At 35.4% G+C, this 27,705-nt stretch overlaps 1 protein-coding gene across 1 annotated transcript; it reads left to right on the plus strand.

Annotated features, from left to right (window-relative positions):
* The first annotated feature begins 21,264 nt into the window (after nucleotides 1-21,264).
* Nucleotides 21,265-27,705, plus strand: LOC103928860 (wax ester synthase/diacylglycerol acyltransferase 11-like). Its single transcript, XM_048583805.1, has 5 exons — nucleotides 21,265-21,447; nucleotides 23,981-24,535; nucleotides 25,968-26,315; nucleotides 26,690-26,827; nucleotides 27,526-27,705. Exons 1-5 carry the CDS (start codon nucleotides 21,265-21,267, stop codon nucleotides 27,703-27,705), a joined length of 1,404 nt encoding a protein of 467 aa, XP_048439762.1.

Consider the following 27,705-nt stretch of genomic DNA (forward strand, 5'->3'; position numbering starts at 1 on the left):
TCATTACATTCAATTGTGTCCAACTTGTCTTCTAAATACCACACACTCATAACTAACTCCAAGACATTTGTGACACATGGCTATATCCTCCACACACTTATATCATACACTTATATCATAACACTTGTAAGCTTGAGAAGAGTTACTGGCCAATGCCACCACCAAAATAACAAGAAAAATGCTCACAAATAGTCTCTCAGACCCCATTTTCTGCAACTGAACTAATTAATTAGCTAGAGAGAATGAGAGAGATGGGATTGGTGAGAACTGAGTGCTGGGTACAGCTATGTGAGAACATATATATATAGAGATTGAGGAGGATATGACCGTTGAAAAGCATGCAAAAATGGGAGAGATTTTTCAATATGACCGGTACACAGGGTCGTACACCACGTGTCACTATACAAATGGGGGGATATGTGTGTTAAAAAGTTAATAATTTAAAATATAAAATTTCCCACCACTTATATAAAAACACCCATATTTTCGTCACAGTAAAAAATTTCTCAAAAAATGGGGGGATTACAATGAAAATCATTGCTGGAAATTGGATACGTGTTATAAATTTTGCCGCTAGGCATTTCAACAAGCTTTATAACCTTATCCTCTCAAGGTCTGCACGTGGTGACATGCAAGAGACCCAACAATCATCAAAAGTTTAGAATTCATTGTCCTATTAAAAAGGTCATTTTCTTGATTACTTTGTTTTCTGTTTTGTTTGCAAATCGGCTCAATTTCAAGTTTAACGTTTGATAAACAAGGATAATTGACATATGTTGACCTTGATATCTCTAAATATCAGGATAGGCACGTGTTGACCGACACCCAAGGATGACGAAGCCATTTTAAACATGTGTACAAATAAAATATGTAAATAGAAAAGAATTATGCCAATGCGGAAACGTTTTCAAAGTATACAACTAATTAAGAACAATGTGAAAGAATTACAATAAAAATGTACGAATAAGGAATGGGCCTTACACTGAGAAGACTCAAAGATACCTATGCGGAAATGCCCTAACGCCAAGATCGAATGCCTCAATTCTAATTCCTGAAGAAGGCACAAAACAAAGGGTGAATGGAACAAAGTTTATAATAATAATACTAATAATAAGAAAACCATTTTCTTTCTAAACATACTAACCCCCTGTTTTGAAAACACATATATTACTACTTAGCAAACCCAATGAATAAGCCATCGATATTATAGTTTGTAGCCCGTAATGTCGAGAACTCATTGTTGTCTCGGTAAACAAGTAAGAAATCCCCGAGGGTGCAACAATACCATTTTGCCCCTTAATGTGAAAATGTGCACACATTGTCCGATTTATGCCTCGATTACGCTCCTGCACTACCCCAAAGCGCACCAATCATAGCTGCTAGAAGTGCTTCGACATCCACGTACACACGAACAATAAGGTTATGGAATGAAATAGTTGAAAAATGTGTAGAGGCGAACACTTTGTCTTAAAACATTTCTTTTGTGACTATCCACGATGATCGCTCTTCTGATCGAGAGGTATAAGATTTGAAACCTATAATAGAGGAACAATATCTCTGACACATCCTTAGAATGACTGTTTTTCATACTCTTCGGTCTATCTTATGTTGCCCACAAACCTCCATACTTCAGTGGTGCCATACCCTAACTCGAAATAATGAATATCATAGTAGGAAAACTCTAATGAAGGTAGGTGTTTGTACCAACCACACTGAAATTGCAGAACATATGAATGCAGTAAGTTCTCCAAGGTATGGATAGTTCATTCAGACTGGCTACCAGTCTGAGGATGAAATGTGGTATCAGACAATAACTTAGTACCCATGACCTTCAAGAGGCCCTCGAAGACTTAGAAATGAAACGCGTATCCCGATGAGGTACAATAGTGATGACAACACCAAGAAATCGAATAATGTAGTTCCCACATGCCTCAGCGAGCCGATCCATCGTGGATTCCTCATAGATTTAGCGAGAAACCATGTCGAGAAAGTTAAAAGAACACTCAAGAGTTTAAGTCCATTAATCTAGAGTACAAGATAACTAGATCGAATATACAATTTGATGCTTAAATGCATGTAAGTACCAAACTTGATTGGGTAATAACAATTTGAAACGAACAAACTGGAAGATTGGCTAACTCGGTTTCCTGGTGATCGAAAGTCAGGTTGCAAAAGTATTCGAGAGTTCTGCATAAGGTGGGAATATGATTGATTGAAGAATGTTGGAGTATATATATGTCTTTCTATTGAGGTGATTAGCAACTATGTTTGCACAATCGGGGTGGTACACGATGGTATAGTCATAAACATTGATATGCTCTATCAATCACCGCCACCAGGGACTTAGCTCATTTTGAGTGAAGATATAACTAAGAAGTTTGCAAGGTTGACAAAGATTTGATGCATTACCCTAAGGGAAGGTGTCATTAGATTTTCAAGCCAGGATAGTAGCAGATGACTCAAGGTCGTAGATAGGATGGTTCACTTCAAGTAGTACCAATGATGAAAGACATAAGCATTCATTATCATGCTACATCAACGCATAGCTAAAACATCACCATAGGATTTGAAATTGATCGATGTCATCGAAAGGTGTAGGAACAATGGTCGGGTGAGACAACACTTCAATTGTTAGAAACTTCGTTCACATTTAACATCATAACAAAACTAACTTCTTCCTAGCAAAAGGAAATGGAAATAAGACTATGGTCACACAATCGTTAACAACTGTTGATAGAAATCGACAAGATTGATGGTATTTCGTAATTCACGACACTCAAGAGGATTTTTGATTTCCAACCTTCACAATCTTGGATTTGGTAAGAATACCTTCGGCTACACCCACGTCTCTCAAGAAAGGTACGAAATCTAAGCAAGGTCGACATTTAAGGAATTTGGTATAAAGCTGGCTGTTGATGTTTATTAAATTGACCTCATGGTTGAAGTAGATAATGATATTATCGTTAAAATAACCAGTGAGAAATTTCTTGAGGGTCCATGTTAATTCCCTCACTGGAACAACAAGCCTGAGGAAATTGATTCGGTCTACAACTGGTGCTTTCTTAATTTTTTCCAACACGAACTTTGGATGTTTTAAGCAATCTTCTGACATGTATTGCCTCTACCTGCCATTCTTAAGGAACGCAAGTCGCAGGGTACCATTATAGCCTCCAATCTTCAATTGGTCCCAACTAGACTTCATCCCACTAAGATTTCCTCTAATTCATGTCATTTCTATGTAGAATCGACTCTGCCCGCCATTCCTAAGGGACGCATGACGCAGAGTATTGGTCGGATGTTGAAAGTCATTCGTCAATCAATTACATTAAACTTGAGGCACAATCCTGACACAAATTTCTTATACTTTAAATAGGATGTGACTATTCAGGCAGAATGAGGATTGCACAACCGTGCTGAAGGACATCAATAAACAGAAGCCATGACATCCAAATGATATCAAGGCCGACACACTACTAAAGTAGGAGAAGATCCTGAGTATGCTCTGAACAAACCTTGCTCTGGTACCAAACTGATATGCCCCAACCTCGATATCTTAAATATCAGGATAGTCACGTGCTGGCCAACATTCGAGGGTGATGAAGCCATTTTAAACATGCATACAAATAAAATATGTAATTTGAAAGAATTATGCCAATGTGGAAACGTGTTCAGAGTATACAACTAATCAAGAACAATGTGAAAGAATTAATATAAAAATGTACGAATAAAGAATGGGTCTAACACTGAGAATACTAGAAGATACCTATGTGGAAATGCCCTGACGCGGGGATTGAATGCCTTGATTCTAACTCCTGAAGGGGGCACAAAACAAAGGGTAAGTGGACCAAAGTTTATAATATAATACTAATAGTAAGAAAACCATTTTCTTTCTGAACATACTAACCCCCTATTTTGAAAACACATCTATTACTACATAGTAGGTTTTCTGAAAACTCTAGCATGCCATGAGAAACGTTTGTAAAACAAGTACTTGTAAACCATTGCTAAGTAATGGTAATATAGTCGCCTGAACGTAAATTTGTAAAACATCTGTAATTCAAATCAATGATGTACTTAACTAGGGGTATCATAGTAGCTCGAAGGCATAGCCATCACTCGAAGGTGAAGCTGTACGACACTGGGTTACGCTTGTGAAGAATTATAGGGTCCATCACCCGAATGTGAAGCTGTATAACTTTGGGTTACGCCAGAGAAGAAACATATATGTATATGTAATGGGTCCATTACCCGAAGGTGAAGCTGTACGACTTTAGGTTACGCCGGAGAAGAATATACATCACACATCGACATTAGCCGTGGCTAGTGAAGTTGTCTGACACTGGTTTCGCCAATGAAGCTGGGAGCATGTCATAAATATCATCAACTGCGTTCTATGGCCATAGACATCTACATACTCGTGTTATGTGGATGTGCTGTATGATAACCTACTAGATAAGCACATAAAACATATCTCAAGATCTTATATCAAATCACCGGAGCTCAAATGCTCCAAACATCAATTCATAAACCATATATAAATATATTCATAAATCCGTAAAACAAATCATATTCGTAATCCATATAATTTCATATACGAAAATCCAATAATTCATAACCTTTCGTAAAACGTAAATTCGATAAATCATAAATAATGCTTACAAAGTAAAAGCATGCTTTTCGTGAATGCAAGCCTAATACTTTATAAAAACATGCAAGTTAAGAAGGGGTCCACTCACAGATATTCCATTACTGGGAACCGCTTGAACTAGGGAAGACGGGGTCACTTCCAACCGACGCACCTAAACACAAATAGAGACCATTTAATAAAACTCTACGAAAACGATCAAATTTGGGAAAACGGACAACGAATTTGGATTCGGCACGTCAAAAAACCTAAAGAGGGACATCCCTCTATGCGCACCCACGCACCAATCGTAGGAAACAGGTAATTAGGTCTGGGTCGGGTCGAATCCGCATTTGATCTAGGCTTTGGGTTGCCAGGTTGGGCCGGTTGCTGGGCTGGATTTGGGCTAGGGTTAATGGGCCTAAATTTTTGGTTGCATGGCATAAAGGTTTGGGTCGGGTTATTGGATTAGGCCCGATTATTGGGTTGTGGGTCAGGTCGACTCGGATTTGGTCGGAATCTGGGCAGCGAACCAGAGCTCCAAATCGAGCTCAAAACTCAATCATCTCCTATGTTTTACCTACCAAAGTGAAGATAAAGTGTAGATTAGGATTATACCTTTCCCCGGATCAGCTGTCGCTGGAGTTGGCCAAAAAATGGTTCGCAAGCCGTCAAGTTTTCACTGGAAAACTGGGGAGAGGAAGAACATATATGAATATGGTTAAAACCCTCGATTTTCAACTCAAAAACCACCCAGATAACTAGAAAATCTCACAAGAAACTGAGATACATCCTATTCACGTCAAACTCAACTTGGTTTTGTCGAATTTCAGGTTAAATCGCCAGAGAAAATGGTGGCTTCATTGTGCATGCGCTTCTGTAGGGTGGTCTGGTGTGTAGTCGGCCTCTTGAGGCTTAGTTGCAAAAGAAGTAAAGAGTGTATGAGATAGGTTTGAGAGAAAAGAGGGAGTGAGTCGAGAGAGATGAGCGAGCTAGGGGGAGAGAGGAGAGAGAAAAAATGTTCTAGAAAGAGAATTCACGGGAGGGGAAGAAAAAAGTAGGCTGGGAGACAAACCCAAAACAGGGGTGGGCCCCACAGGCACCCCAACCAATGTGAGAAAAGACGAAACGAGAAAATATCTTGCGGGACGTAAAATTACCAAAATACCTCTACGTTTCAAATTCCATAAAATCCACATTCTAGCTCCAAATTCGATTCTGCTTGCGCCAACACCTTCATAGCGACGAATACTACAAGGATACACCAGGGAAAAGAGCCATATAGGACACGATAAGGTGGTCAACAAAAGTCAATGTTTTTGCCTTGAAGGGCATTTTCGTAAATTCATGCTTTAAAATTATAAAAACCCAACATATTTTGGAACTGGTCGTTACAATAATGGCTCTTAATTACTTATAATTTTGTGATTAATTGTTGTTATATTGCGAGGTCGAAGCTACTGGGAAATGCATCAAAAGTTATAATTTAATTTAATACCATAACCTATGATCTAGTGCCAATTATTGATAGCAATTTCTCTAAGTTTTGTATTAGAAAAAGATTCTAATTTTATAAATTTGGTTGTTAATTTGGGCTAATTTCTATAATGGGCACATGATAATTACGTATCTAACTCGCCATTTATGAGTTGAACATGGGACATTTACTTATAAGTGAAAAAAATACCACTAAACTATAATGCTATCCTAGTAAAAAATTCTCTCTTTTTAAAAAAGGAAGATATTAGTGTTTTGTGATACAACGATATATTTACTCTAAATAATGAAGAATAAATTGGAAACGAACTCGCCATTCACGAGATTTGTATATAAGACGTATCACTTACAAGTGACACATACAAGTAAAGAGAAATATCATTAGATCATGGTACTATCAATAAATTAGTGTCCATACAAGGTTGCATCTGATACCATTGATGATGATATATGCATGTATTTATAAAATATATCTTCTCTATATTTTAAATATTACAAATGGCGCTTTACTACAGTAGCGAAAAACATTTATATTTATGCACCATGGTGTATTTTTGATCCCTATCAATTTTCCTTCTCTAAACAACTACCTATCAAACCCACTCACGTAATCGCTCTACTTAAAAAAAAAAAAAAAATACAATTTACACAAAATGTTGCTAAAATTAGCATACAACGAAAACTTGATGGACAAAGCCTTAGTGCTCTAGTAGTGCAGGAGGCGGAATAAGGAGTTAGGATAGCTATAACATGTCTGGGTAGGATTAGTCAGGACAAGTCCATCGTCCAGTGTTCAATTATTTCCAGTAACCATAAAACTCGAGTGGCCGAAGTAGCGGCAACAATTCATGTAGAGGGTAGTGTACACTAACATTAATGTTTAACATAAAAGGTTCAGTTGCCAACGAGCACTAGTAAAAAAAACCCCTTGTGCGATGAAACACACATACTTTGCGCAACGAAATTTTAAACTTCATGATGAAATTTTGCGCAACGAAACACACATCGTGTAACATCCCACATCGCCTAGGGGTGAGGATCCTATAAGCCTTATATGTATATTCTCATCTTTACCTAGCACGAGGCCTTTTGGGAGCTTACTGGCTTCGGGTTACATCGGAACTCCGAAGTTAAGCGAGTTCGAGCGAGAGCAATCCCAAGATGGGTTCTCGTGTGAGTTCCTAGAAACAAGACCGTGAGGGCATGGTCGAGGCCCAAAGCCGACAATATCGTGCTACGGTGGAGTCAATCCCGAGATGTAGTGGGGGCCCGGGCAGGGATGTGACAATTTGGCATCAGAGCCAATCCCTGGCCGGATGTGTGTTGACAAGGACGTCGGGCCCCTAAGGGGAGTGGATTGTAACATCCCACATCGCCCAGGGGTGAGGATCCTGTAAGCCTTATATGTATATTCCCATCTCTACCTAGCACGAGGCCTTTTGGGAGCTCACTGGCTTCAGGTTCCATCGGAACTCCGAAGTTAAGCGAGTTCGGGCGAGAGCAATCCCAAAATGGGTGACCCACTACGAAGTTCTCGTGTGAGTTCCCAGAAACAAAACGTGAGGGCATGGTCGAGGCCCAAAGCGAACAATATCGTGCTACGGTGGAGTCAAGCTAGAAATGTGGTGGGGCTCGGGCCGGGATGTGACACGTCGTCACACAAAGTGACTTTGCGTGACGAAACTTGAAACTTCATTGTGCAAAGTCTTTACAAAAATAACTAAAATAAAAAAATTATTTTTTTAAAATCTTTTCCCGACGTAATCCAAATATTTCGTCCCCTAAACCAATTTATTTTCGTTTTTTATTTAATTTATATTATTTATATTATAAATTTCAAAATAAAGTTATTTTCATAAGTTTTTATTATTTTTTTAAAAAATTTGCGCGATGAATATCAATATTTTGTCCCCTAAATCTTTACATATTTTTTATTTATTTATATATTTTATATTGTTAAACTAAATTATTTCTTTATTTTTTATTATTTTCTTTGCGCGATGAATACACATTTGGTTGCCTAAACCTTATTTATTTTAATTTATTTATATTTTAAATTGTAAAATAAAATTATTTTCTTTTTTATTTTTTTATAAAAATTAATTTTTTAAATTTTGCGCTACGAACCAATATTTTGCTGCACAAAATCCTTAAATTTGGACAGGAGCAAAAAATGGGACACGGGAATTTAAGAAAAGAAAAAAATTTAAAGACTTTGCACAACCAATACATTGTCGCACAAAACTTTGCGTGGCCAACATTTCATCGCACAAAACTCTAAAAATTTGGGCAGATGCCAAAAATGGGACGCGGGAATTTTTTTTTAAAATTTTTTTAAGACTTTGTGCGACCAATATTTTGTTGCGCAAACTAGTATCATTCGTCATGCAAAGTGATATGATTTTTAAAACCAAAATAACTCTTCCACAATTTTCTCAATGTCTTTCTCTCACACTCACTCCTCTCACTTAATCTCTTACCTCTCATCTTTCTTTCCCTCTCCCCAAATTCGACCCTCTCTCTCACTCTCACTCCTCTCACTTAATCTCTCTTCTCTCTCTCTTCACTATCTCTCACTCTCAGTCACTCTCTCATCTCTCTCTCACTATCTCCTCTAATTCTCTCACACTCACTTCTCCCTCTAATTCTCATTCACTCTCAATCTTGCCGAAAGGTATATTCTCGCCAAATTTTTATTTTTATTTCATTAATATGTGTTTTTGGAGTTAATTTTGAGTTTGGTGCAGGGTTTAGGGTGGAGTATAGGGTGAGGGGTGGAGTTTGGGGTTAGATTTGGGGTATACCAATTTTAGGGGAGATTATGCCAATTTTTTGGTATTATTTTATATTATTTTTTGGTTATTTGACTATGTTTGTTTTTTTGTACGGAATCGTCGAGACTTTGACGGCTAAAGTTGAGGATTAGGATGCTATCGAACCATATCCCCTGCCACTACCACAACAAGACTTGTATTAGGATTTTATTATTGTACTTTGTTAATTTATGTGTACATTTTGAATATATTATATATATATATATATTGGATAATTTGATCACTATTTTTCATATGTAATTTTATTTTGAATATGTCAATTTAAATTAAAAGTAATTAACAAATACAATTAAATTAAATTAAAAAAATAAAAATTCGAAAAATCTTGTGCTACCAAATATTTCATCGTGTAAACAATTAATATAATTGACTTCATATAAGAGAAATAATAAAACAAAAAATCAAAAACCTTGCGTGACAAAATATTTCGTCTCAAAAACAATTGATTTCGTCGCACAAAATATTAAATTAATTTAATTTAATTAAAAAATTAAAAAACAAAATACTTTGCATGATGAAATGTTTCGGTGTGCAAAACCTATCTTCATGAGCTTTGCGTGACGAATCATGCACAACCAAAATTTTGTCGTGCAAGGTTTTGCGCAACAAAATTGTACTTTGCGCAACAAACTTATTTCGTCGCACAAAGTGTTTTTTGTAGTAGTGGAGTGGCCAAAGTAGCGGCAAAAATTCATGCACTGTACACCACACACTAACAAAATGTTTTACCAAAATGGACGCTAGGGACAACAATGATGTGGGGAGTATGATATGTTAGATTACAATTATCAGTTTTTAACTTGAAGGACCTACATGAGGAAGTTCACACACGTCCAACCACCCCACCCCCACCCACCCCATTGTTGGTTTGTTAATTAGTTTTACTTGTAAGTATAGATACATCCTGAAGTGGATCCTATAAAATTGGAGTATATATATGCATGGCAGTATGGTTTGAACTAATCTTAAAGACTTCAAGTATATACAGATACAACATTTTTATGAAATAAGGAGTGAGAATCGGGCGCATCACACTGCACGTGTCACACCAAAGCATAGAACAAGCTTATAATTAGATCATCAATTGAACAGATTAATTAGAACTCTAGCTAGTTAAGCCTAAATTATTATGCTGACTGTACTCACAGGGGCTTCATCATCCATCGCCATCCTCTACCAACTCTCTTCTCAGTTTTTCCCAATTCATATCTGTCATATGTGGTCATGACGAATAATATTACAGTTTCAGTAATTATTCTCCTTGTCATGACCTTGACATTAGGGGTGGAGTCAATCGAATACTCAAGCATGAGGCGTAATGCCGGTGAAGTAGAAGTAACTTCACCACTGGATCGTTGCGATGGCCTGTTGGGTGAGGACTGCCTGAATATTAAAGAAGAGGAGGGCAACGAGGAGGGTTACGAGGACACGGAAGAAGCTAAAACCATAAGGTATATAAGTTATGGAGCCCTACAGAGGGATAATGTTCCATGCGATCGACGAGGCAATTCTTATTATAGTTGTGGTACATCTGGACAGGTCAATCCTTACCATCGTGGCTGCAGTGTGATTACATATTGTGCAAGGGACGGATGAACTTCAAGCATCGTCGATTAAGATTTAAGGTGGTACAATTTCAGTTTGAGTACTAGTTATGATTTAAGGCCGACATACATATATTACGAGAATCCAAATTATTTTGTCAGACATTGGTCGACTTGTTTAGTACAAAGGAGTAATTTTTTATTTCTTTTTTCCATTTCTCAATCTTCTTATTTCTCTTATTTTCTATGATATGTGTTACATTCTTTTCTTATCTGTCCCTTTAGTGGTTATGTGTTACATTTTTTTCTTATCTGTCCCTTTAGTGGTTATGTGTTACATTCTTTCGGAGGTGGGGGGAGGGCTGAGAATTGTGTTGTGTATGTTCTTTCTTTCGTTATTAACTGGTTATTTTATATAAAGAATTGACAACATTCCAAATTGCATGAAAGCAACTTGTAGGGTTGTAATTTTGGACACACCATGATAACTCGAGTAGAAAATTATGGAATAAACAGATTTTGGTTGGTTGAAGTAGTTTTGTTTCACAATCGTGTCGACCCATTAGCTGCAAAAAAACACCCTCTTACGAGATGAAAATTATTCGTCTCCTAAAATAGGCTTTCGTCATCTAAGCTTTTGGGACGAACATCCATCGAGCAAAATTTGTCGCACAAAAGCCATCGCTAGAAGATTCACTCGACAAAATTTGACTCCGTCATGCAACCACCCATTACCGACGAGTATGCCGACGAGATTTCGTCGGCAACATTGCATTGACCAATGAGACTTGACGAATATTTCTTGCCTGACGAACAAATTTCCTTAGGCAAAAGTTAAATTAAAAAAAAAATTTATCCAACGAAAAATTCATCGGGTTAGCTTTATAAACAAAAAAAAATTAGAAATTAAAATATTTAATATATTTCATCAGGCAAAGGTTATTTATTATTAGAAAAATTAAATTAAGGTAATTTAGTCAAAAATCGATAAATTTTTTGCTATTAAGCCATATCAATGACATATTTTTGTTTTGGACTCAATTATAAGGCCATCTCTAACCGAAGGAGGGCCAGAGGGCTCGTTTTAGCCCTCTGGTCCTCCAAGAAATTAATATTTTAATGAACAGTACATGACCATATTTCTTACCATCTCCAATTGAGGGCCAAAGGGTCATAAGGCCAAACATAGCCTTGTGACAAAAAACCATCTCCAACCGAGAGCTAAAGGGCCAAACATAATTTATTATTTAAATTTAAAAACTACAACAACTTAAATTTAAAAACTACAAATTAAATTTAAAAACTACAATAACTTAAATTTATAGGAAAAGAAGGGCTCGTGCAAAAATATATGATGGGCCTAAGTTGCCTTTGAATCCAAGAATTGGTAATATTTTTTTAAATGAGTACATGATGTGCTATAGGATGATAAGTTCCCATGCCACAAACAAGTGCCTACAACAGGATCTTGTTGCACATCTTTGGGACAAAAGAAGCATGGAGTATGTGTTTAAGTTTTTATGTTGTTAAATGTTTTTAAAAACATTGTTTAAGTTTCATGTTGTTAAATATTTTTTTTATGTTGTTAAATGTTATTTAATGTTGTTTCATGTTACTTAATGTTGTTTAATGGCTTAGGAAAATATAGAAAACAAAACAAGAATTTTTAAATTTTGTAGAAAAAAAAAAAGAAAGAAAAAAACTGTAAAAAAAAAAAAATTCAAATATAACGGCTAGCTGACGTCAGCTAGCCGTTACATTCAAATTTGTGGCACAGCTTGGGATTAGGCCAGCCGATTGGCCCTTTTTTGTCCTGTGGGACTAATGAGCCTTTTAGCCTAACCCTCAGTTGGAGACAATTTTCGGGCTATTTTCGACCTTCTACCCTCTCGATCATTCGGTTAGAGATGGCCTGAGAAGTCAGTTTGAGTGCTTTGCAATCAGTCTGAGTCGTCTGAGTGGTTGAAGTCAAGGTAAGGTGTTGTGCCATGCTGCATCATCAGCATGGGATAGGACAACTTGTTTTAGGCGCAACATGCGTCACCAGTCTGACTAATTAAGTCTACAATTGGGATTTAACAGTTGAGATTTGATTGGTGACTAATGGCATCTGAGTGAGAGTCGTTGGGTACGACATGAAGTATCTTCGATACTTACTCTAATCAGAGACCTTATGGGGTGGCAGATCGTGTGGTTCTGTTTGGACTTCGACAACAAAGTGACTTCGAATATCTTACTATAAACCACCGTTTATTGACGTGTTATTGTAGTAACATACGGAGTACCTTACTCACTCTGGAACAGTTGCCCCTAAAAATTACAAAACCTACGTAATCGGTAAGTCGAGTAACAATAAGATAATTATGTCATCCTTGTGAATGCAGGTGTACCAACTCACATCTGAGCTTGATCGCAAAAGTAGAATTTATGATGGTGTTGAATATGTTGGAACTTGTGTTTATGTGGGACTCCAAGTCCCACATCGCCCAAACCTTTTTAGAACTTCACCTTTATAAGTGAGTTCACTCACTTATAGTTTGAAATGAAATGGGCCAAAGTCATGGACCTTGGGCCTTAGACTTGGAGGGTTTGGGTGCATATATTAAATGTCAAAGATGGGCCTTGGGCCTCTTGGGCTCGGATGGACGAAAAACACAAGTATCGTTTTTACGTTTTTGATTTTTGCATTCAGTTTTTTCCGAAAGGATAAAACTGATCACATGAACGGTTACAATTGTTCTTAAAGATAAATATGAACGATTTTAACTGCTCTATTACGCCATTATATATATGGCCGTCAGATCAGAAATAGATACAACAATTCCATCGTATCCTTCATACTTCACAGAGAAACACCACAACCAATTTGCCAAGAATCCAAGTTCGAGTGTAAGAACTTGGATTAGATAGTTGTATCCTGCAAGATAGACGTCCATTGAACTACTGCACTGGTGTAGGAATGAATTTCTATCTTAGGAGATTGCTTCTACAAATCTCTATCTTCAAAGAACAAGTCAGTGATTTGTGATTTTATATACAATTTCATTAAGTGTTTATATTTTGATATATTGTATTTGGTATTGAATTTTTCATTTGAAATAAAACTGTGCAAATTGTTATATATTATACACTTGACATTTGATTGGTTCTAACAATCTAAGACAAAAATTTCTTTGTGAAACCATGGATCAATCAAATGTTGGTGTCGTTAAGCAACATGTTGAGAAACCTAAGAAGTTCAAGGGAGTTGATTTCAAACGTTGGAAACAGAAGATGTTGTTCTACTTAACAACTATGAACTTGAGTCATGTGATTACTTATGAGGCCCCTAAAGCACCAGAAGAGGGAGATATGCCTGCCGAAATTCTGCAGGCTATAGAAGCCTGGACTCACAGTGAATTTCTATGCAGAAACTATATTCTGAATGTTTTAGATGACTCTCTGTATGATATTTATTCATCATATAAGACAACGAAAGAACTGTGGAAGTCTCTGGATAAGAAGTACAAGTCTGAAGTGACAAGTTCCAAGAAGTTTGTAATTGGAAAATTTCTGAATTACAAGATAAGTGACACCAAGTCTGTTGTCAAGCAAGTTGAAGAACTCCAAGTGATTGTTCATGAGTTAGATGAAGAAAATCTTGGTCTGAAAGAAGGTTTTGTGGTTGGCTCTATTATAGAGAAACTGCCTTCGAATTGGAAGGACTTTAAGATTTATCTAAAGCATCTAACTGAAGACATGAGCATGGATCAGTTGATTCTCAAACTGTGTGTGGAGGAGGATCATCGCAAAAATGAGAAGTATGATGTCTCATCGCTGGAGGCAAAAGCCAATGTTGTGGAAAGATGTGACTCACATAAGGCAAGGCACCATCAGAAAAACAAAGGCAAAGATGCTGCAAAGAAAGCACTGACTGCTGCGAAAAGGAAAACCTTCAAGAAAATCAAAGAAGGTTGCTGGGTTTGCGGAAAGACAGGTCATAGGGCAAAGGACTGCCGCCACAAGAACGATCAGAATTCTGGGAGTTCCAATCAAGCAAATGTTGCAGAAGACACGATTATTGCTATTGTCTCTGAAGTTAATTTATTGACTAATTCCAATGACTGGTGGGTTGATACAGGATCAACAAGGCATGTGTGTGCTGATCGGAATTTATTTGTTACTTACCAATCTGTTGATGGTGGAGAAAATCTGTACATGGGAAATGCAACTACATCTGCCATTACGGGGAAGGGAAAAGTGACGCTCAAACTCACTTCCGAAAAAGAGTTTTCACTCACCAATGTTTTGCATGTTCTTGATATTCGCAAGAACCTGATTTCTGGATCGCTTTTGAGTAACAAAGGTTTCAAATTGTGTTTGAATCTAACAAGTTTGTAATCACCAAGGGTGGGGTGTATGTGGGAAAGGGCTACCTAGTTGAGGGGCTCTTCAAACTAAATGTACTTTATACTAATGCTATTAATAATAATAACAAGCCTAGTGCTTCTTCTGCTTACTTGATTGAGTCCTCTACATTAAGGCATGCAAGATTAGGTCATGTTAATTTTCGTTCTCTTCAAAGAATGGTTAACTTAGGCCTATTACCCAAATGTTCCATGAACAAAGTATCTAAATGTGAGATATGCACAGAATCTAAATATGCAAGACACTCATATAAATCAGTGGAAAAATCCAACGAAATACGTGGTTTAATCCGTAGTGATCTTTGTGATTTCAAATCCACACCAACTTGTGGAGGAAAGAACTACTATATTTCTTTCATTGATGATTGCAGCAAGTACTGTTATGTCTATTTGATTTATAGTAAAGATGAAGCTTTAAACATGTTTAAGACATTTAAAGCCGAAGTCGAAAATCAACTAGACAAAAGAATAAAAGTCTTAAAGATCGGATAGAGGTGATGAGTACGAATCTAATGACTTTGAAGAATTTTGTTCGACACATGGAATAATACATCAAACAACAGCTCCATATACTCCTCAACAAAATGGAGTGGCTGAACGAAAAAATCGTACATTGAAGGATATGATTAATTCCACGTTGAACAGTTCTGGTGCACCATATAATTTATGGGGTGAGGCACTCCTTGTTGCAAACACGATTTTAAACCGAATTCCACATAAGAAGACTAATCAATCTCCCTCCTTATGAAATCTGGAAAGGTAGGTTACCTACATATAAAACCTTGAAAGTGTGGGGTTGTCTTGCAAAAGTCCAAGTGCCTATTTCGAAGAGACAAAAACTTGGACCAAAAACAGTAGATTGTATATTTATTGGTCATGCCAATAATAGTTCGGCGTATAGATTTTTGGTTCATAAATCTGAAATTGCAGACATTCATATAAATACTATACTTGAATCTGCAGAAGCTGAGTCCTTTGAGGAAAATTTTCCTTATAAAGATAGGTCATATGTTTTGAACAAAAGAGTACATGAGGTTACTACAAGAAATGATGATGATAATCATGCTTCAACTTCTAGAGTTCAAAGCCAAGATTTGGAACCATGGAAGAGTAAAAGAGCAAAAATTGCAAAGGATTTTGTTCCTGATTTCCTCACTTTTGTAACCGAAGAAAAGCCTCAAACTTATAAGGCTGCATTAGAATCATCTGAAGCACCTTATTGGAAAGAAGCTATTCAAAGTGAAATAGAATCCATCATGCAAAATAATACATGAGAATTGGTTAATTTGCCTCTTGGAAATAAACCAATAGGACACAAATGGATTTTCAAGAGGAAATTGAGACCGGATGGTACCATAGACAAGTATAAAGCTCGTTTAGTTGCCAAGGGGTATCGTCAAAAAGAATGACTTGACTACTTTGACACTTATTCACCAATAGTTAGAATAACATCTATAAGATTATTAATAGCTATAGCGTCTGTGTACAATCTCGAGATACATCAAATGGATGTTAAGACTGCATTTCTAAATGGTGAATTAGACGAAGAAATATATATGGAACAACCTGAAGGTTTCATTGTCAAAAGTCAAGAAAAGAAAGTTTGCAAGTTGATTAAGTCATTATATGGACTCAAACAAGCGCCTAAGCAATGGCATGAAAAATTTGATCATAATATGATTACGAATGGATTTGTAATCAATGAAAGTGATAAATGCATTTATGTTAAGCAAACAAAAAATGCTTGTGTTATTATATGTCTATATGTTGATGACATGCTCATAATGGCAACAAACAAAGATGTGATTAACTCCACAAAGAAAATGCTAAATTCTAGCTTTGATATGAAAGATATGGGATTAGCTGATGTGATTCTTGGAGTTCATATTGTAAGGAATTCAGATGGATACGTCCTAACTCAATCACATTATGTTGAAAAGGTTCTAAAAAGGTTTGGACATTATGATTGTAAACCTGCAGTAACTCCTTTTGATCTCATTCATAAACTAACTAAAAACGAAGAAGAGAGCGTATCTCAATTGGAGTATACCCAAGTTATAGGTTGCTTGATGTACATTATGAATTGTACAAGACTTGATCTTGCTTATTCAATAAGCCGACAAAGTAGGTATTCAAGTAATCTTGGAAGAGATCATTGGAATGCTTTAATAAGGGTATTAAGATACTTAAAGCATACAATGAACTATGGTTTGCATTACACTCAATATCCCCCAGTATTAGAAGGATATAGTGATGCAAATTGGATTTCAGGGAGCACAGACAGTAAATCCACAAGTGGATATGTATTTACACTTGGTGGAGCAGCTGTGTCATGGAAATCATCCAAGCAAACATGTATAGCACGTTCGACAATGGAATTAGAGTTTATAGCCTTAGATACAGCTGTTGATGAAGCTGAATGGCTTAAACATTTTCTGGAAGATATTCCATTATGGCCCAAGCGTGTGACTGCAATATGTATACATTGTGACAGCATGGCTGCACAAGGTCGAGCCAAAAACGCTGAATATAATGGGAAGTCAAGACATATAAGGCGACGACATAAGACCATTAGACAGCTACTCAAGAATGGAACTATTTCCATTGATTATATTACATCGAGGGGAATGGGTTTAAAGCCAACTCAATGAGTTATAACTTGACGGAAACCTAACCTAGCTAATTGGAGATCCCATGGTCTAGGTTCAATAGGCAAACTAGTTGAGGAAAACTCAAAGTAAGAAACACACAATCTTTACTCATTCTTATGATAGAAAACAGTGTGTTGCCTATAAGACGAAGAGGGTGAATAACTATTCTTAATAATGTTAATATCTTATGGTTAAGATGAATAGAGCAGGATATTCTTTATTAGCATTACCTATATGAAATTGATGTGGGGTCGCATCTTTGAGAATTGGTATGGCTACAATTCTCTAAAGGTCTCATGAAATCAGGATATGTTCAGGACCAAAATGAACACAACCGTATGAATTGAAGTGTGTCAAGATGTGATATGTGTGATACTTATTGTTTCGATTTTACTACTAAGAATGATCAGTTCAAGATAGTAAATTCACTGCTTCATTAGGTAAATCCGATAAGTACTCACTAAAGAAGGTTCAAGTCCAAAAGACATTTATCTCGATGCGTATCATATCTAAGTTCTCTGGAAATACGTTACTAATTTAGCCAGTATCTTATTTTCTATTCAAATGTGGGGTATTGCTAGAGTTTGAATAGAAAATGTGGGGTATTGTTGGAACTTGTGTTTATGTGGGACTCCAAGTCCCACATCGCCCAAACCTTTTTAGAACTTCACCTTTATAAGTGAGTTCACTCACTTATAGTTTGAAATGAATTGGGCCAAAGCCATGGACCTTGGGCCTTAGACTTGGAGGGTTTGGGTGCATATATTAAATGTCAAAGATGGGCCTTGGGCCTCTTAGGCTCGGATGGACAAAAAACACAAGTATCGTTTTTACGTTTTTGATTTTTGCATTCAGTTTTTTTTCGAAAGGATAAAACTGATCACATGAACGGTAACAACCGTTCTTAATGATAAATATGAATGGTTTTAACTGCTCTATTACACCATTATATATATGGCCGTCAGATCAGAAACAGATACAACAATTCCATCGTATCCTTCATACTTCACAAAGAAACACCACAACCAATTCGCTAAGAATCCAAGTTCGAGTGCAAGAACTTGGGTTAGATAGTTGTATCCTGCAAGATAGACGTCCATTGAACTGCTGCACTGCTGTAGGGACGAATTTCTGTCTTAGGAGATTGCTTTTGCAAGCCTCTATCTTCAAAGAACAAGTCAGTGATTTATGATTTTATATACAATTTCATTAAGTGTTTATATTTTGATATGTTGTATTTGTTGTTGAATTTTTCATTTGAAATAAAACTGTGCAAATTGTTATATATTATACACTTGACATTTGATTGGTTATAATAGAATATGCTGTTGAATTCTACACCTGAGCCACTCCGGCCGAGAAAGGAACACGTCTCAGCCTTGAGTTCTAGATTTTGAAGACAAGGTTGCTAGATCAATGTGAAGTTTAATAAATAATTTGGCTTTCAATGTGCCAAACACGAAGTAATTTGGTAACACCTCAGTTTACTGAGAAACTAATGAAATGACATCTTTAGGCGCAGAAACGCAAGACTCTTCGCCGGTTGAGATTTGGGTAGATACCTGACCGAACTAGAAGTAGTGCTAGCTAGCTATTCCACCAACTTGAAGGTACTCCAAGAGTGATTAGTTCTATGGCTCCAGTTATGTTTCAACGAACTGAATATGTAATAACGAAGGGGTTAGGATAATTAGTATTTTTCTTAGGGTTGTGAGAAAGTTTCACCTAGAGCATTTGAGTTGTTTGTTTATTGTGTTCGGGGGCCCTTTACATTGCGAAATGTCTTATACTTATAGTGATTGAAATGCTCAGCCATGCAGCTCCACCTGATAATACCAATCACTTCCACGCTGACTAATTTCAAATGAAATATCATGTGGCCCTTGAATGTTGCGTCTTAACCAAAAGACACCCCTTCTAACTTGTTTGTTCAGATGCATCCATGCAATCATAAAGCAAATTAAAATTCAATTGCAATCCTACCTTTGAAGCATTATCCTACCTTTGCTGACCAACCAATTCAATCCTTTATCCAAAGGATAATCATCAAATAACTAGCCACAACATGCATGACATGCATGATCTTAGCAACAACATGCATGATCTTAGGCTACCAATTAAGTGGCCTCGGCGCCACATTTTGTTCTAACCAACAGCTTACAAATCTCAAGCAATTACAACTCACTTCGGATACATTCTACCAATATCCTAAATCAAATGTGATTGCATTCAAACACCTTGTCTAGGTAATTATCAATAAAATACTAGGATAATCCTAATTATTTAGAAGATAATTATTATTGTTATCACAACCGTAATAATATAAAATAATTGCAATCACCTTAATATTTGTCTCATCCAATGGCCTAAACCCTTTCATTCAATGACCTTGATCGCAGGAGCCAATGTGTAAAATTGGGTCCAAACATATTGCCCCAGCTGAACGGTTGAGGAAATTAAATTTCTTGCCTCTAGTCAATCGCTGAACACGCCATGGTCCACATGCTCTTGAAGCCGAAGAACTGTAGACTCTGAAGTTTTGCTCAGCAATGTACCAAGAATTTTCCTACAACACTATGTAATTCCACCGAAGAGGAACAGATCGACGGAATGAGTAGATAGATTAACTGTTCTGGAGAGGCAAAAAATATAGTCTTACAGTTGTTCTACTTAGCATTTCCGTTACTCAATTCATTTTACCTAGAGTGATTTTATCTTATTGCAATGACAACTTTCAGGAGGAAGAAATACAGACAAAAACAGAGGCTGAGAAAAGCCAGCCATAAAACCGCTAAACAACCAAAACCGCTAAACCACCAAAACCGCCAAACCATAACGAGTCAGTCCGTGAATTACATTATTAGCTTGTAGGCGTAAAGGAGTACAAAAATGAGAGCACCTCCACCCCTCTCAAATCCCTAGGGGATAATGGATCAAATCCCCTCCTTTCCCCAAAAACTCCTCCACGCCATTCCAGGGCTTTGGGGAGCCTATTCTCTCACCTAGGTTAAAGTCGACTAGCCCAGCCCTTAGGTCATGTGATGCAAGATGGGCGTCAGTTACAATTAAAAAAATTAAATAAAAATACAAAAAAAAAAATAATATCTTTTTCTTTCTATAAATATCTAACCATGTTTTTCCACCTTACATTACATTTAAATATTTTCAAATACTTTCAACTAATCTTTTATTATCATCCAAAATTAAAAATAAAATTATCTTTTATTATTTTATAAAAAAAAATTAATAATATTTTAATACGAATTGCCTGGACTATTTAGTTTAGGGGTAGAGATGTACTTGGACAATTACTGTGTAGTAAAGATAGTTACTATTCATTTGGGGGATTAAATTGCTTATAGCCCGATGACTTTTTAAGGGTGGAAATGCTTTGAGAGAAGACTAGTTGGGTTGCTGCTGGGAAGATTTATGCAATTGGGCAATTAATTGTAATTGAACCTCCTGTTTAATGGAGGGTGGTGGGCAATTATTAGTAATTGGTTGTTTGGGGGGTGGGGGGTTTGGGAATTATTTGTAATTGTATGGAGGGTGGTGCCAATTAACTCTGTTAGGTCTAGTTAAGTAGGTGGAAGCATGAGACTGAGAGGCTAAAGAGAAGGTTTTGCTGGTCGCTTACTCTATAAATACATAGCCCATGCACGTTGATGAAAGCTTAACAATTTCAAGTTAGTTGGAACGAGGGACTAGATGGAGATCGGGGGAGAGGGACTAGATCCAGTGAGCCCTACTGGCCACTACTTCAAAAGCTCCGTTTTGTCGATATCGATTCTTGGTGTTTTAGAATTTGAAATTCCAATCGATGACTCTCAAACTCTATCATTGCTTGAGAATGTGTTTCTCCCCATCAACTCACGCTTCTCCTCTATCATGGTACGCTCTCTCTCTCTCTCTCTCTCTCTCTCTCTCATACTCTTTGTTTCCTAACTTTTACATATTAAACAACTTTTCAAAAGCAAATTTTGTTTCAATATTTTACTAGGAAGGTTGAAGATTGTGTTAATCCTCACAATAAACTATCAAAGTCAGTCGAATTTAAGACTTGTCAGTTATATGTAAGTCTCATAGATCGTACATAGTGTTGGTGACAAAACTATCTAGCTTTTTTTCAATTTTTTTATGCAACAATATCACTAGATTGTAGTGATGGTTAAGGGAGGACTAATGTGTTTAGGCCAATTCGCTACGACAGAGTGATACTTTTTTTTTTTTTTTGGACAAACAATAGCATTAATGGGTTAAATTATTAGTTGTTTTGGGAGAAGAGAGATCAGTTGAGATTAAACCTGCACTAGGTGCATGGGCATGATTTCTTTCCGCTATTGCGATGAAGTGTCACCTACGAGTGATGTAGGAGAAATGAAATGGCCACGAGTATTACAAATTCAATGAAAGTCCTCTTCAGTTGTAAGAGGTCTTACAATATCGCTTTGTCAAGCTATTTAGTAATATGGTATAATGGTATTTTCTTTATTTGTAAGTAATAGGTTTTAAGTTCAGTTCTCATGTGTGGCTAATTCAATAAATTTATTCTCCAGCCCCTTAGTGTAAATTTGTCATTAAATAAAAAAAATGCATTGTAAAAAAACCAGAAAAATAAAACATGGGATGTTCAAAATATAGTGGAATTCCTCTTGACTAAGTAAACATTTTTTTTTTTGGTCAAATACGATTTCTTTTATTTTTGTCTTTCAATTTTTTCCACATGTGGGCATAGGGCAAACTACATTTCACACCTTTTAGGTTTGGGGTGATTTTCAAACAGGTCATGAAAATTAGGTTCAAATTCTTCTTTTTGTTACTCCATTGATTAAAATCCTATTCATTTTGAATTTTTGATTAAGGTCCTTGGGTATTAATAACATCATTAATTATTTGAATAATAAAATATTTTTATTTTTAAATATATTCTTTTAGTGTTAAAAATGCTACAATTAGTATATTTATATTTATGGCTAAATTTGTTATCATATATTTTTATTTTTAGTTTGTACCTATTTTAATTTGCAAATATTTTTTAATTTGTACCAATTTTCTTTTCATTTTTAATTTGTACTCGTATATTAGTTTCCTTTTGTGCCCATATTTGTTAAAGTTTTATTTGTGTTTGTACCCATGTGTATACCATTACGTGACATTGTATATTTAATCAATGATAGAAAAATTACATATGTTATATTTATGTTTTATGCCTAAACTTTGTATCATATATTTATATTTTTAGTTTGTACCCACTTTTAATTTGCAATTTTTTTTTTAATTTGTAGTATTTTCTTTTTAGTTTTATTTTGTGCCCATGTATTAATTTCTTTTAGCGCCTATATTTTTAAAAATTCATTTGTACTCATAATTTTTAATCTGTTATATGTACCCTAATTTATTTATAATGTACCCATTCTTCTTTATTAATGTACCACTTTGTTATATGTGAAATGTACCAATTTTTTTGTAAAATGTACCAATTTTTTTTAACACTATGGATTCATTCTTTTGCCATTTATTATTTCTTATTTTTACATAGTTTTTATGCATTTATGCAATCAAAATGTTTGAATGTTTTTATTGTAACCCTTTCTAATAGTATTATAATGAGGGATTTTAAATTTATAGGATTATAAATCTCATAAAATATCAAACAATTAATGTCAAAACTATAAAAATATAAATATTAATAGTAATATAATGAGGTGTACAAAGTCAAGGGACCTTGATCAAATTTTGAATACTATTAAAGTTTTAATCTAAGAATGTTAAAGATTAGAGACCGCATCCAAAGTATCCCTTTATTTTATTTTATTTTTCACCAAAAGGAATTTGTTTATACAACGATATATTAATTTATACTAAGGAATACAATCAGACCATAATATTAAGTGGATGCCTCATAATATATTAAAAATTAAAATTGTATCACTTGATGGGTTTGGTCGGTTTGATTGTTTGGTCTTGTCAGATGGCCCACTCCTAACAACATTGATTTCGTCTCAACTAAACCACTTATTGCTAGGCATTGAGTTTTATCATAAAAGACCTTCGTGATATGGAGTGGAACCAAACATTTATATATTGTATTTTATTTTCTCAATTTTCCGATGTGGGAGTTATACTCAATCCTTCGTTCAATTGATGATATGGTGAACACAAGACCCTTGTATAGGCTAATGTATAAACCATATTTGTACCACATAAACTTATAAAGTGCCGATTTAGTCTCATCGAATGATATCCCTAAGCTTGATTAGTTTTAGATCTAAGCATTGTACTAGATCATTATGGTACGTAATATTGCATCATTATAGGACGTGGGCCAAATGTATCTGGGGACGTTTGAAGTTTCTTTTGAAGTACTCTTTACATGATGTACTCTTTTTCATGAACAATTAATAATTATTTAATTTGGAAGCAGATTGAAAACAATGGAAAGAAGCAATGGAAAAAGGTTGAAGTGAAGCTTGAAGACCATGTTAAAACTCCAATCTTCCCTTCCAACTTGTCAAATGAATCACGTGACGAGTATTTTGATGACTATATCTCAAACATAGCAACAACAAGATTTCCAGAAGACAAACCACTGTGGGAAATTCATGTTATAAAGTACCCAAATAGCAATGCAGCTGGTAACGTAATATTCAAGTTGCACCATGCGTTAGGTGATGGCTACTCTCTCATGGGCGCTCTTATCTCCTGTCTACGAAGGGCTGACAATCCTTCGCTTCCACTAACTTTTCCTTCACGACTGCCATCGAAACCGAAGAGTGAAAATGTTATGACCACAACTTTCTCATGCTTGTTGAACACCATATCCGATTCTTGGTGGGGCATTTCAAAGAGCATCGTGGGGGAAGATGATCGATCACCAATAAAATCCTCGACCAATGGACTTGAGTTCGCGCCAATTACAGTATCTACTATGACGATCTCTCTTGATCGAATCAGATTAATTAAGAGCAGGCTTGGAGTGGTAAGTCTCGGGTTTTCTCTGCAATATTTTGGTTTATGCTTGTGTGTATGTGCTTTTTTCTTTCTAAAACATAGGAATAAGCTTTCACGTTTGACCTTCCATCTCCTGTTGAAAACAAAAGTATATGTTTACGCCATTTATCCTCGGAACTGATAAATTTATTCTGCTCTCATAGGATGAGGGCATGCAGAATACTTAAACTGAACATGTGTTTAGCTAGGCTAACTGTCTGCTTGCAAGTCTATCTCAATGCCTTGATATAAACCTAAAAAGGTCTGAATGCCGTGACAAAATCCTACCCCGTGCATGGTGGGCATGATTATTAATTATTAGCCACTAAAATTTAAAGTACATTTACTTAAGAAAGTTTAAACTGCCAATTCTTTTTTTAGAAAACTAGATTTTAATCCCTAAATAAGATGAAGTTTAGAAAAATATCTTATACAAGATTAAAAATTAATTTTAGTCACTGGACTCTATTTAATGCTAGCATATGTATTCAATGTTTCTTTTTTTATTTATAATTTTATGAATTTAAATTTTATGAAAATATTATAAATTTTAATTCTCATTATGGTAGGCATCTTATATAAGAAAATATTTTCGTGGAGATTTTTCGGTACATTTATGTTTTTGCATATTTTCTTATTTGCCACTTATTCATAAAAATATATTTAGGTACGAACATTTCGATATAATGGAATATGTTTAGGTACGGACATTTTGGTACACTAGTTTAGTATAATATATTTAGGTACCGACATTTTGGTACACTAGTTTAGTATCATATAATTAGGTATGGAATTTTGGTACACTTATATTTTTACATATTTTCTTATCTGTCACTAATTCACTATAATATATTTAGGTACGGGCATTTCGGTACACTAATTTAGTAAAATATATTATGATATGGATGTTTAGGTACACTAATTGGAGAAAGTTAAATAAAATTGTATAATAATAAATTTAAAATTTAATGTAATAACATTAAATAAGTTATCTATTCAAAAACCCCTTCTTTTTTCTTTTTTCAATGTCAATGTGCCTACTTCATCCTAAATTCCAAATTAGAATATTCTGACCTATTGAAGCTAATGAAGAAGCCATGAAACTATGATTCTCAAATTTGTTTAACTATTCTCTAAATAACACATAATTTATCAATAAATTTCACCATAATGGTCTTGATATTGTTGAAGCTCAACGTGAACAGTTAAATCGGGGACTTGGGGACTTTGAGCCCTTAGACTCCCCATACATTATACATTTATATAGATCTTCTAATGGCTAGCAACAAAAATCTCTTACATATCGTTGTTTAAAATATTGAGACTAACAAAAAATAGAACAAAATACACACACAACATGCAAAATCACCAAACACCATATTGTCAAATTTGTAACATAGTTAACTTATTTACTATCACAGACGATAAATGACATTCTTACCGGGATGGTCTTTCTCGGCGCTCGACTATATATGCAAGAGATGGACCAAAGCTCAGGGGAAGCGCATAGCACATCATTGGTTTTACTAAATACAAGGATCATGGCGAATTATACGTCGATTGAAGAAATGATCAAACCCGACAGCAAGAGCCCATGGGGAAATCGTTTTACATTCTTGCAAGTTCCCATTCCCAAGTTGACTGAATTCTCAAATGTGCTTGACTTCGTCTGGAAGGCACAAAAAATAATCAAGCAGAAAAGAAATTCTTTTGCTACTTATTTCATTAGTGGGCTATTGGAGATGCTAAACAAGTTTGGAGGCCACGAGGTTAGTAAATAAGGACTCATTTGGTATACATGATTGGATTGAAAGGGAGAGTTTTCAAAATTTATGGTGTATTGAAGGTAGATGTTATTGATTTTTTGTTTGGAAGGGAACAGAACAAGATTAGCTATGAAGAAAATTCATCTCTTCTAATCCTACTATTTTATGAAGAATTAGAATGAACAAGTTTCCTTCATGAGTAATCCATCTTCTATTCTGTAGGTGGTCATAATTATATTATTTCTATTTCTAACATACTTTTAATTTAATATCCGTTTCATCCAATCATGTGCACCAAACCAGCCCAAGAAAAATGCCCGTGATATTTCATATATACAACATTTATTTAAAAAATTATAATGCTACTGGTGATGCAGGCAGCATCAAGATACATCCGTAGGACAATAAAGAACTCGAGCATGGTGATCACAAATATGATTGGCCCGCTGGAACAAATGTCTTTGGCAAACCATCCAATTAAAGGCTTATACTTTCTGGTAGTTGGGACACCTCAGGTAAACCAGATATTACTATATCATGCACACACGTACGGTCTCACAAGTTTTGGAAACAATAATATTCATCGTTCCGTTTCCTAATCATTTACATAACAACCTAAAGTTGAGATGGATCTTCTGCATTTAAAATGGGTGTGGCTTCCCTGTGACCCTAATAAGTGACTGACGCGTATTTATTATATATCTTGTCTTAATTTTGTTGTTATAAATTTAATACATGTCAAACACTTATTAGGGACACATAGAGGTCACACCAATTTTAGGTGCAGAATATCTGGTCTCCCTAAAGTTTGGTTGATAAACAAAGGGCTATGTGGTGTTTTTGTGATTGTCCTGTTCGTTTAGGGCTCTTCTAGTAGCATTTTACGAAATGATATTTGAAGAATTGTTTTGCAAAATGAAAACAACAAATAAAACTTTACATTTTTATGATGAAAGAATGCATCTTTGCATCTTCATTGAGTAAATGAATTTATTGTATTTTTAAAAATTTAACTACAAAGCATTATTTAATATAAATATAATTTCATATATAAATAAATAAATATATATATATATATGTATATGTATATTTGAGGTATGTTTTCTTAATGATAGTAGATATATATATATATATATGTGAGGTATGTTTTCTTAATGATAGTAGATATATAATATACATATATATAGGTAACACAATTTACATGGACCTGCAGGACCTTGACATATCAATCCTAAGTTATATGGGAGAGGTGAAGCTTGCCTTCACAATGAAAAAAGGCATCATAGATCCACAAAAGTTGAAGTTGTGCATGGAAAATGCCCTCGATATGATATTCAACGCCTCAGACATAAATTATATGCAAAATAGCACTGAAGAACAGTCACACGTTTGA

This window comes from the organism of the source record quoted next, unplaced genomic scaffold (genome assembly GCF_019419815.1).
Source record: "Pyrus x bretschneideri cultivar Hongxiangsu unplaced genomic scaffold, Pyrus_bretschneideri_v1 Contig20, whole genome shotgun sequence".
Lineage (NCBI taxonomy): Eukaryota > Viridiplantae > Streptophyta > Magnoliopsida > Rosales > Rosaceae > Pyrus > Pyrus x bretschneideri.

Excerpts from the sequence above, each read along its gene's own strand:
- LOC103928860 (XM_048583805.1), top strand. The coding sequence starts at position 21,265 with ATGGAGATCGGGGGAGAGGGACTAGATCCAGTGAGCCCTACTGGCCAC. Across the intron at positions 21,448-23,980 it reads CACGCTTCTCCTCTATCATG|ATTGAAAACAATGGAAAGAA; the intron begins GTACGCTCTCTC and ends ATTTGGAAGCAG. Across the intron at positions 26,316-26,689 it reads ACAAGTTTGGAGGCCACGAG|GCAGCATCAAGATACATCCG; the intron begins GTTAGTAAATAA and ends CTGGTGATGCAG.